General features: G+C 37.0%; 1 protein-coding gene across 1 annotated transcript; it reads right to left on the bottom strand.

Moving 5' to 3' along the window:
- Nucleotides 1–413: 413 nt before the first annotated feature.
- On the bottom strand, nucleotides 414–6,365 carry LOC119795068 (glyceraldehyde-3-phosphate dehydrogenase-like). Its single transcript, XM_038302904.1, has 12 exons — nucleotides 6,224–6,365; nucleotides 5,981–6,029; nucleotides 3,585–3,684; nucleotides 3,326–3,435; nucleotides 3,160–3,250; nucleotides 2,866–2,981; nucleotides 2,674–2,755; nucleotides 2,023–2,174; nucleotides 1,861–1,939; nucleotides 981–1,064; nucleotides 738–835; nucleotides 414–591 (listed from the first exon to the last, which is right to left on the bottom strand). The coding sequence occupies exons 2-12, from the start codon at nucleotides 6,001–6,003 to the stop codon at nucleotides 522–524; spliced, it is 1,005 nt and encodes a 334-aa protein (XP_038158832.1). The 5' UTR covers nucleotides 6,004–6,029; nucleotides 6,224–6,365; the 3' UTR covers nucleotides 414–521.
- Between the last annotated feature and the right edge of the window lie 6,479 nt (nucleotides 6,366–12,844).

The following is a 12,844-nucleotide window of genomic DNA, read 5'->3' as shown; positions in this document are numbered from 1 at the left end:
CCTCTGAAACCTTCACTAAATCAGCCAAACTCATCTCTGCATTTGGTTCCTCAAAGCCTCCATTCAACCTGCCAACTTTAAAAATTCTCTTTAAATGCAGTGTCCTGACTTAACCAGGGAGATTTAAAAATTCTAACAAGTTACCCTGGTAGATATTGGCAAAAAACAGATCCCATTATTTCTTTAATCTCTGCTAGTCTTCTTCAGCTGAAGGAACCAGATGTTGAAAACGGAAAATACTTCACAGCTGGATATTTCAAGTTTAGGTTTGTACCTTAGAAAACAAAGCTATACACTTTGAAAAAAAAAAAAAGTAATAGAATTAAATATTTAGCTAAACAGTCAAGTGGTCACAGAAGAGAATCACCTTTCAGTAAAAGGATTTTGATGGGGGGGGGAATCAAAACACATCATAGGATAATTTGACCATTTTATTACAGCTCAGTGTTTTATTCAGGTTGACAGTCAGGTACCAGGACATGTGTCCCATTCTTTTCCCCCCTTTAGCAGCAGCATTAGCTTTACTCCTTGGAGAACATGTGCTGGAGCAGGTCACACACTCTGTTGCTGTAGCCAAACTCATTGTCATACCTGCATGTCAAAAATAAAAAGTCCAAGTTATTTGTTTCAACTAAATTTCCCATAATTATTTTTTAAACATCTGTTTTTAAAATCTGACTGAAAGAGTTTGAGTGATTCTAAGAGTAATGGCATGATTGATCCTGACAAACACTCACCATGAAACCAGCTTGACAAAGTGGTCGTTCAATGCGATGCCAGCTCCAGCATCAAAGATTGATGAGTGAGAATCTCCATTAAAGTCTGTGGACACAACCTGAGCACAAAATCAAGTTTAGAGAGAGATAACAGCAAAATAAGCAGCTTAAGATAGGCACCTATACTCTCCTGCTTGGAGATGTGTTGCCATCTGCTGGCAGAACATCAGATTACACTAGCATGTTAATTGTTACTCCATTTACCTGATCTTCTGTGTAGCCAAGAACTCCTTTCAATGGCCCCTCTGCAGCTGCCTTGACAACCTTCTTGATGTCATCGTACTTTGCCTGATTAGATAGACCAGTGAAAAGGTTCAATTACAAATTATGGTGTTTGAAAACAGAATCAGAAAATGCTTCATTGCCAAGTAACGTTTTATATAATTTAGTACAAAATACAAGAACATACAACTTATAGAAGCATGTACAGGAATCTAAAATTAAGACAAATATTGGTTCAGTATTCAAAAGTTAAACAATCCACTGGACTTTGTTTCCAAGTTTGAAGACGTTTCACTTTCCATCCAGGAAGCTTTTTCAATTTAAAATGTCAGAATTAGTGTAGAGTTGCTTTATACAGTAGCCTAACAAAGCCTAGATTTTGTTTAGAAAACATCCAAACTGAAACGGACGAACAGGTCTACCCCTTTAGAAAGGGGATCGTTTGGCTTCTTTTGTCAGCCTGTAATGCCCCATACCTGTCTATGTCTCTGCTAAGGGTGTTGTTGGCCTGGCTGCATAGAAGAGTTCTTTTGTTCCCCTGTAGAGGGGTTGGGGTAGCATGTTTTCTAAATAAAAACAAGGCTTTGTTGGGCTACTATATTAAGCCTTGAAATCAACACCATTTCTAACATTTTGAATTGAAAAAGCTTCCTGGATGGGAAGCTAAACAAGTTGGAAACAAAGTCCAGTGGATTGTCTTTTTAAAATGACTATGACATGAATCACTGAGAATCTTCAGCAGCATCATGGTTCACCATGAATTTCAGACTTTGAAATAATGATGGTACACAGATTCAGATAAATGGGCAGATCTTTGCTCTAAAGAAAAACAGAGCGACTATTAAGGTTCTGCTAAACTTACAGGCTTCTCCAGACGGACAGTCAGATCAACAACAGAGACGTTTGGGGTTGGGACACGGAAAGCCATACCAGTCAACTTTCTGTGATGGATTTAAAACATGAATTAACCTGAATGCATCATCAGTAATTCATCTGAATTTATTGGGTAATAAACCATCTTTACCCATTCAGCTCTGGGATAACTTTTCCCACAGCCTTGGCAGCTCCAGTAGAGGCGGGGATGATGTTTTGCGAGGCACCGCGCCCATCTCTCCACATTTTACCAGAGGGGCCATCAACAGTCTTCTGTGTGGCAGTGGTAGCATGGACAGTGCTCTGGATAAGAGAAAAAATTGATTGAGCAACATTTTACTGATCAGTTTAAACCAGGCTCGGTGTTCACAGTAAAAATGCAGTCATAAGAGCTTCAAAATACTCCAAATGTTTGTCTTATATAGCGGTCAAATAACATTAATAAGACGGAGCAGTTCCATGCAACGAGTTGATGCAATATTTTTACTACCCATGTTCCACAACAAAGCCAAAAACATTTTTAAACAGAGCAGTTGTGCTGTATTCCGTTTAGCCTTCCCGGTAGCTACTGAAAGTCCTGCTCTCACCAGCTCTGAATAAAATGATCACGTGTTGAACTTCTGGCTTAAGGAAACCCATTTCCTTATCAATAGGTTCTTAGATCTGTGCCTTCTGAGGTAATTTTGAAACCTCTGAACTGAGGAGAATTTCTTCAGACCCTCAATAAAAATTTTTAAGTGAAAGGGTAAGCCTTCCTAATTATCTTTAACAAAAATGGAAACATAAGGTTTAAATATTTTACCATGAGACCCTCAACAATGCCATAGTTGTCATTGATGACCTTGGCAAGAGGAGCCAGACAGTTTGTTGTGCAGGAAGCATTGCTGAGAGGGGGAGAAAGAAAAAATAAAACCTTCTTAGACACTATGGTTTGGATTAGCATCTCAAAAAGAGTTTGTTTTCCCAAAGGAAATTACTAAAGAGAATGACTGACCTGACGACCTTCATGGAATTGTCATACTTGTCGTGGTTGACACCCATGACAAACATAGGAGCATCAGCACTTGGAGCTGAGATCACCACCCGCTTTGCTCCACCTTTCAAGTGAGCCTGGAAGGTAGAAACCAAAACTTTGTTTTGCTTTTAAACCAGTAGAGTTATTTTTTTTTTTTACATCAAGTACCATGTTAAATACTCATAATCTAAAAGTCTGCGAAAGCCCTAGCTCCAAAAAGACAAAACTACCCCCCCAAATCTCCTTTTAGCACAGTGCAGCTGGTGAACTTACTGAAGCTTTTTCAATGGTGGTGAACACACCAGTGGACTCAACCACATAGTCCACACCAGCATCACTCCATTTGATGTTAGCAGGGTCCCTCCTGCACATTTTTACACAAGGTTAATCATAAACCATACCAACTAGAAGTCTGCAACTCAATCTAGTGGATGCATACTCTTGGAAGACCATGATATGCATGTTGCCGATAACCAGCTTGCCGCCTTCTGCCTTCACCTCCCCATGCTTCCAAGTACCATGAGTAGAGTCGTACTTAAACATGTAAGCCTAGAAGAAAAGTTTAAAAATGGACAGATTTGGTAAGGTTTAAATGCATTTTAAAACATTTAAAAGAATTTATTGGTTCAGCCCCCCCCCAGACGATATGGAGAACTTTCACACCAAAAATAAATCTGTTAAAGAAAAAGGTGGCTCACCATGTAGTCGAGGTCGATAAAAGGGTCATTGATGGCAACAACTTGGACCTTCTCACTCATGGCTGCAGCACGTGTCACAAGACGGCCGATGCGTCCAAATCTGAAATCCAGCAACAGGAAATCTAAACTTTTGTGTAGCAAAGGATAACAAATCAAATCCCTCCATTTAGGTTAAAATTCCAAACAACTTCAACTATGATTCTGTATCAAATCCCCATCGACATAATTATATCATAGGAAAACTTTAAGGTTTGTCTTTAATGTTCAAATAATATCAAGGGCTCCACCTCATTTTTATCCTCTTCCCACAAAAGTAGTAATACTTGTTTCAGGATTACCAGCAGATGAGGCGCACAAATTGCAACTTGCCATGAACTACAGTGAAGGCTGGTTTATGAATTCATGACATAAGAAATTAACACTTGACCTGCAACAGATGGGGAAGAAACATCAAAACAAAAATTAAATGGATGCAGTCCATTTACATGGATATAACAGGAGAGTCAGCCACTCTGGAAAAGGCTGTAGCTTTACTTTAACCGTTTTAGGAAGCAGTTTATGAGAACGAACTTTGATCGTAGCCATGTTGGCCTGGGCCCCTTTGTGTCTGAGGGTGAACTATGCCTGCCCCCCCGAGCTTTGACTGTCTAAATCTCCCAGCAGCAGGTGCTGCTTCACAGGACAGTGAACAATTACAACAATCCTCAGGTCTTAGCATTGATGATCTCTGGACCTCAGAGATGTTAGAGTTAAATTTAGACAAGTGTGAATAATAAAAGGAATTTGACAGCTGAGGGAAAACAGGGATATAGTGGAGTGGGTGTGAATGGAACGACACCAGCATACAGAGCCACAGGACCCGAGAGCTATAAATATCAAGGCAAAAAGGACAAACCCCCAGAAGACAAGATGTCTAGCTAAGGGTGCTATGATTCCATCTTGGCCAGTAATCTAGTTAATATTTACAGACCACAGGAAAAAATAAATAAATAAAAGTTCAGTGCTTGGTAACTTTTTCCTTTTTTGCATTCATTGAAATCCTGTGCAGAATTCAGTAATTCCCAACTGAGGGTATCTTACCCCTAGCGGTCACCAAGAGTATTGCAAGGGGTACATGAAAATATTTTAATTCTCAGGTAAGAAAATAGGGCTGGGATCTGTTCTGCTTTGAGGACTCACCTGAAAAATAAAAAGCTTTTCTTATATGTTTAAGTACAGCTTTGCAAACATCAAAACGAGTCAGTCTGACTATTATTTTTTAGTATGTTGTTCCCAATTCCTGCGATTTAAATGTTAATATTAGGGAGTTATTCTGACAAGTTCCAGTTTTATAAAGGCAGATTTATAGTATGATTTTAAATTTTATTTATTTTAATTCCTTACTAGCTTAAAGGAAACAATTTATGATTTGGAACAAATAACATGCCAAAGAATGAAAGATTAAATCAGACCCTTTATTTTTTAATTTGTTTTTGTACATTCCACTTTTGGACAGGCAAGACAAAATGCCCAAAGGGGTGCACAAGTCAAAGATTGGGATATACAGGCTCCTTTTGAGATTATGGTTAATCAAGGCTTGAGTCATTAGGACCATAACTTAACCCTTTAGTTACTATTTTGATCACTTGCATAAGTCTAGAAGCACAAGATCTATATCCAGCCATTTAGCAAAGATACTGCTACATGGCTGTACATCTTACATCTTATTTTTGCATTTGACCAATTAGATGAGCCCTTGAATGATATATTACCTTCTGTAAATTAAGTTTCAAAAAAAGTTAACAAAAACAAGGTAAAAATTTGATTGAAAAGTTAAAATGTAAAGTAAAAAAGTTAAGCCTAGTTAACAATTATATTTAGGTTACTAAACTAAAAAAATGCATTCATGCATCTAAGGTTATGTTGTACCAAAACAAAATATGTTTCTTTCACACTCAGTGAAAAAAAGTGTTTTAAAAACACTTTTTCTTTTAGAAGCACTTGTTATTTATACATTTAGGCAAGGTGGCATTTCTTGTTGTTACATTGACATTGATTTTTTTGCCATCAAAATATCCATATTTTTTATGTTACAAAGGTAATAGGTTCTTGTCCTATATTCCAGTAACACCATTGGCTGTGCCCTCTAAAGGGTTAATGGTTAGGGGAGGAAAAAAGTCAAACAAAGGTCACAGATCATTCAGCAATAATTATTTAGAGATCCATTGCTCTTCAGACATCCTGAAGACTGTGAACCTCAGTCTGGATTGAAACCTCGCAGTTCCATACATGTCAAAGGTTTAGGAAAAACATTGATGTGCGCTCCAACGGTAGATTAACCGTCCGAAAGCCATCACATAAAAAAGTGCAAAAAGCGAAAAACAAAGTAATCTAAAAAAGGAGACATTTTAACTCACCCATTGATTCCGATCTTCACCATTTTAATCTGTTGCGGTCTTCCTGCCTCAAACAGGGTAAAAAAAAAGTTTACATTTTTAGTTTATTGCTCACGAAAATGCAATTTTATAAAAAAGCAGCGATAAACTGTGTTTTTGGAAGGTTAACCTGCTGTTTCCTGCGTTAATTAGTCGACATTTTTTACGTTAATTGCAAACCAGATTAAAGCAAAGGAGCGTTTCGGGCTGAGAAGCTGCACTCACCTGCGCCTCAAATGATTAATGCAGAAGAAACAGAAGTAATATGCTGGATAATGAAAGCCAGGGGGGAGAGACACCTGAACCGTTTGGAAACGACCCACTCAGACCTTTAATTATAAAGCATGAGTTAGGCGGGGTGAAAGGGGAGTGATTTGTTCCAGCTGCGGTGATCCTGCCTCCATCCATTTAAGGGACTAACTTTGCCTTCAGAGAGATTGAATATTGGCTCAATTGTTTGATTGGAGAGGCCTGCTAGGCTTGGAGTCTGTCTTTTTTAATCCATGAAGAAAGCATTGATTTGTGACTCTAGAATATTTTGGAAAAACAATGACAAACGTTTTAGCTGAAGAAATGATAACATTACTTTTACAAGAAAAGAAAATGTTTTGTTTGGACTTAGTAGTAGCCTTAATAATGCAATTTATATGTTATTTTTTATTGTTATATTGTTAATATTGTAAGTATTACATTCCCACCTCCATATTTCAGATAGCCCAATTACAGTTAACATCTATACAGAGTCTTCACAAACCCTTGGAAAAAATGAAAATCAAGAGCATCAGTTTGACTTCATTTTAGATATTGCATCTATGTATATACTGTGTTTTTCTAATTTTTTCTGTCTTATATTTTTTGTATGTTTTTAGTTAAAATAAAGTAAAAAAAAAGAAAAGAAATTGCCCTCTGTCCATTTCCAAAAAAATGAACCTGATTGATGAAAGTGTCCATCATCAGGTGGTGAAAGAAAATTATGTCAAGTTTAAAGCAGAATATGAACAATTACAATTAAAAACATACAAAACGGTTAGTAGTTGAATCCATCCATCCATCCATCCATCCATCCATCCATCCATCCATCCATCCATCCATCCATCCATCCATCCATTCATCCATCAGTCATTGGATCTCATAATTACACTTAAGTTTTACAAAATTGAAATTGATTTCACGCATAGATTTTTCTGAGGGTTAACTTTAAAACATTTTTAAGGCAGCAATAGCCCTCCATGACCAACAGTTAAAAACAGTTCACAACCACAGACCAATAAGACCCTTAAGTCTTGAAGTTGGTCCTTGACATTACATAAAGGCCAGCCTGGATCCCCCAATGAAAATGTTTTCAATCTTGCCTTCATATGACATCTATAGAGCATTTGGTAGGACAACAGGCTCAATCGGACAACTCTGGTCACTGTCAGAAATATCCACATCAGATTAGCAGGGTGAACCACATTGAAAAGATGCCATTGGATTTTTGTCTGTGCTTAGCAAAAACCTCATCAAATGCTGCGCCAACATGCAAAGTTCCTCCATGTTCTGGCGTAACAGGATAAATAAAGGAGATCAGTAGAATTTTTGGTTGATAAGGGCATTGTCTTTGGCCAGGAGTCTGTTTCTAATCCTGATGAATCCCATAATCTTCCTCAGTCAGGCCTTACCCAACAAAATGGGTTCCTGGTTGCCATGACAAGCCCAGAGGGGAGACAGCTGGTTAATAATTCAGGACCCTCTAGTCTCATGTTTGTCTTTCTTCAACTAAGATTGTAGAAACATGGTTCTGAAATATAGCCGTGACTTTTACAGCTTCATCTGGAGGACTCAGACATAAGGCTGTTCCTCTCTAACCACAATTTCCCTTTTAGTTCCCACAGCGCTGTTGTTCTTAGAAAATGTTGGAATTGGATCATTGTGGCTGCTGCTATAATGCAGACCCTGCACTGGTCTCTCGAGGTGAAGAGAGAGCTTGAAAAAAAGGCAAAAGTTTCGATTCACCAGTCGGTCGACCTTCCTACCTTCAGCTATGTTCATTAAATTTAGATCGTAACCAAAAGAACAAGATCCCGGATAAAAGCGGCTGAAATGAGTTTTCTCTGCAGGGTGGCTAGAGATTTGCTCTGAATTCTAAAAAAAAACAAAAACAAACAAAAAATAAACAAAGGATTTTGATACACCTTTATTTTTATGTTTTGAGTGGTAATATTTTAATAAAATATTTGTAACTTTTTCATTCTCCCTTTTTCCATTAATATAATGTATAATATAAGCGGTTAGATATCTATGGAAAATGTTAACTTGGTTGTAGTTTCCCAATTCCAGCCTTCAGATGGCAGCAAAACTTAAACGTAAACACATTACATTTATAAAGTTAGGTTAAAATGTTTAGATTTTCAACTAAAATTTCTAATTTCTAACAATGTTTGTAGTGCTTTCACTGCCAAAGCATTAACTCTGCATTGTGTATTTGATGAAGTAACTTGATAACTGAATGTGGTATGTCAATTATGGTTGACATTTGATGTAAAACAGCAACAATATTTATTTGAACTGAGTTTCTCCCATAAACACATAGTTATCAGTTGCTTTTCCAAAACAGTCATATTGATTTTACCAAAAAATGTAATTTCCCCCCAAGGATATTGCATGCATCCATCTATCTATCTATCTATCTATCTATCTATCTATCTATCTATCTATCTATCTATCTATCTATCTATCTATCTATCTATCTATCTATCTATCTATCTATCTATCTATCTATCTATCTATCTATCTATCTATCTATCTATCTATCTATCTATCTATCTATCTATCTATCTATCTATCTATCTATCTATCTATCTATCTATCTATCTATCTATCTATCTATCTATCTATCTATCTATGTGTGTGTCTGTGCGTGTGTGTGTGCGGGTGTGTGTGTGTTTGTGTGTGTGTGTGTGTGTGCGTGTGGCCATGTCTTTAATACCTGGTGGGGACAATTTCCTAGGAATATGCTACATTTTGGGGACTCATAGGTACTTGTGGGGACCAACAACTGGTCCCCATAAGTAAAGTTTCTCTTCTTGGGGTGGGGGTTAGGTTTAGGACTAAGGTGTGAATTGAGTTTAGTTTAGGTTTAAGGATAGGTATGTTTTGCTGGTAATGGTTAGGGTTAGGGCAAGGGTCATGGTTAGGCCATATAAATTAGTGGGAAATGAATGGAAGTCAATGGAAGGTCCCCACAAGGATATTGTGACACTGCATGTGTGTGTGTGTGTGTGCGTGCATAAATATTTCTAATCCAACCAAGTTGACAATTAGATTGATTCCTGGACAGTGACTCCAAATGAAGCAGCTATCTGTCTAAACTCTGCTGATGAACTGCAGTGTTTCTGGCTTTGTAGTAATGTTGCTCACTCACTTTATTGCTAATGAAGTTTCAGTGTGATTTCCCAAAAGCACTTGGAGCCAAACATAGTTTATCTTAGCACAAATATAAATAAAGTGAATTACCAGCCTGCCCAGCTGGACTTAAACAGAGGTTACATTAGTTTTGTGATTATCTTATTAAACAAAGCCCCCCCACCACCACGCCCTTTCAGCAAACCTTTGATTAGACCCACCTTTCCCCCAGCAGGATTAGGCCATCATTCTTCATCGAGCTGCAGCCTCTGCGTCTGCCTCTCTCTTGGCTGGAGCGACTAAATCTAAGAGCTCTCCTGGCAGGCGGGGAACGTGTCGACCTTGTCTCGTCCTCTGTTACAGGAAGGGGCCTCTAATCAGCTCTGCAGAGATGATGTGGGGATAACTGGCAGCAAACCAGGTGAAAGGAGGTAAATGAGATGTTGCTGTTGAAGGCTGGGGTCGGACCATGTGGGATTTGACATTCATAATTCATACAGTCAGCTAGCTGTTTATTCCCTTTTTTACAACAGCCTATAGGATCTGTGCAGCAGATAGAAAGTTAGAGAATGTTCAATCCACTGTTTCTATAGTATCTTTTGCAAAAGTGATAATGTCTGTTGAGCTTTGTTGAATTAAGCCTTGCTTTCAATCACTTATTTCACGTGTAAAACAAACATAAAATAATTATTGATGATTATGTGAAAATACATTTTCATCTGCTTTTCAGACATTATAGATCATATATTCTGCACACATACATGCAAAGCATTGATGCATAGTCTTTAGAAATCTGAAACAGTTGAGAACTATATTTTACTGCAATGGAAACGGCAACTTTCAAGAGGTAGGTCCCCATCAGAATTGGATTCAATTCAATTAAATATGTTACGATTCAATTTGTTTAACAACTACAGCTATTCTGGAGGCAGTTCCACATGCATCTAAGACAGGTTTCTATATGTGGGTTCAAGAAGACAGAAGCAAACAGAGGAGAATTGCACTTTTGCCAGAGAAATATTAGTAAACACATCCCATATGTGGCAGTGGCCGGTGTCTAGCATTTTTGCAGCATTTAACGGATTTCTTTGTCGGATTTCCCTTTAATTAGCCCCATTCTCAAAGTTTGATGCTGCCTCAAAAGTGTTTTGTTGTGGAAAGCTCTATTCATCATCGTATTGTCTTCATCTGTTTACTATTGGTTAATACAAGCTGACTAAATGGACTGCATGGTCAACATTGCATCATGTTTGAACTCTTGTTTATAAAGCAAGAACAATCTTTATTGTATTAAGCATTTAAACCTTAATATAATGTTAACATTCCTGTTATTACATGTAACTGCTCATTACATTTTAATAACCGGAAATTATGACCAAAAGTCATTTAATTGAAGTCCTCATGTTTTGCTAGTAACTAGCTAAATCAATGTAGGTTAAGAATCAATTAACTAAAGGTAATTTATTTCTGATTAAGCTAATCTTTTAATAAAAATGATGTTCCAAATAATACTTTTTTTACCTGTTTGATTTGCATTGTCTCTCACCAGTTGACATCTGGAGAGACCCCGCTTGGGATAAGCGTGATGGAAAATGGATGGATGGATTTTTATTGTGGATTGTTTGTGAACTGATCACATTCAAAATCTTCAAGATAAACTTTGTTTCTGAAAAATAAAATCAATGCTCAACTGTGTTATCATGCATCATTTGATTGATTTTGGTTTTCAGCCACGTTCTTCCCTCTTTGTGTACATAGGAGCTTAGTTTGAGTTTCGCTAGTTTGGTCAAGGGTTTGAACTGACTTGGAGCTGAAGGATTTTTGTTAATTAACTCATATTTTAAATAGAATGTTGTGGTGAATTTCTTCTATATATATATATATATATATATATATATATATATATATATATATATATATATATATATATGCAGTTATCTGTTTAACCATAATTTGAGCTCAGTTCACACTTTCATTTGTTGTTCTAACACACAACCATTTGGGCATGTGTTTAGAGAACAATATATGACAGTCTGAATCTTTTTTAATTAAATAACATATTTCCCACCTCTACTGGGATAGGCAACAAATATCACAATTGCACAACAATACTAATATAATGTTAATATTTATGTTTTTTTTTAATATAGTCCATTTAATCTAATTTGATTACCTAAATTTGACCAAAGAGTGCTCAATGAATAAATGTCTGTCTGCTGGCTGCTACCGGTAGTTAAGCCAAGCCTAAAGAAGCTAGGTGGGCTGTATATATATATATTGTATATAATACAATATTTTACCAAATAACGTTTTATTTACATTCCCTGGATGTGCATTGCATAGATTAGATTAGATTTGCATAGATTTTATCATTCCAATTGGATTAAATTAAATTAAAAGATCATCTGACCTCATTCCAAACTCTTCAAGATAAATGTCGGTTTTTTAAACATAAAAGTGTAAATGCAAAATCATTGTATCACTTTATTAATTATGATTTTCAGCCATTTATATTTCTTTATGTAGATGATAGCTTAGTTTAATTTAGTTTCGCTAGTTTAATGAAAAAAAATTATTTTGTATTTGTATTTTGTTTAAAGTTGAATGTTTTTTTTAAATAAATTCCTATATTTTGATTGGCAGTTGTTCTGAATGTATTCCGTATGTGCAGAGTAAACAGTTGGACACCATTATAGAATAAAATTACTGCATAACATGATGATGTCTTAAGGTATGGCTACTAATCTTTCTTAAATGTTTTCATAAAGTTCACCAGTCTTTCCTGCTTCCCACATGACAGGATTCTATCTCACAACTGGAACAGTGCAATTTGTCTTTTCCTTCAAACATTGCATAAATATAGTTGCAGCAAAACCTCAATTTTTGTGCCAACAGTCCACTCCACATTTCTACAAAAATAACATCCCTAATCCTGAATATATTTGCAGGCCAGTAACTGCCTATTATATTATGTTTTGTGAGTCATGGCTTGTATTCCATTGCATTGATTCATTTATCAAGAGTGTCAAGAGTTCAGTAATCTAGCAGCTTGCAGATAATAACCATCTTTGAGTCTTTTTGTGCGTGCCTGCCAGCACCTGTGCTGCCTGCCAGAAGGTAGCAGACAGAAAAGTCCTTTCACTAGGTGTGTGCGGTCCTTGATGATGCTTCGTGCTTTACTTTTATTGGCACTCAGTGCACCCCAATACAGGGCACTTACACTCACCGGCTGTAGTAAGTGCACTTTATGGAGGAACAGGCTGCTGTGAGTAATATCATATGCCACTTGCACCACCCTCTGTACTGCTCACAGGCTTAGACTGGTGCAGTTCCTGAACCACACTGTGATACGGTCGGTCAGCAGGCTCTAACTATTGCACCTGTAGAACTTTGTGAGGAACCTTCTTACTATCTGAGAGGCTATTTGGCCCCTTATAGTACATCACCTGTTTCACTGTAGAT

The sequence above is a fragment of the Cyprinodon tularosa genome, unplaced genomic scaffold (genome assembly GCF_016077235.1).
Source record: "Cyprinodon tularosa strain WSP-4 unplaced genomic scaffold, ASM1607723v1 ctg5, whole genome shotgun sequence".
NCBI classification, from domain to species: domain Eukaryota; kingdom Metazoa; phylum Chordata; class Actinopteri; order Cyprinodontiformes; family Cyprinodontidae; genus Cyprinodon; species Cyprinodon tularosa.
Note: the sequence above shows the minus strand (reverse complement) of the source record. Positions and strands in the feature narration are given on the sequence as shown.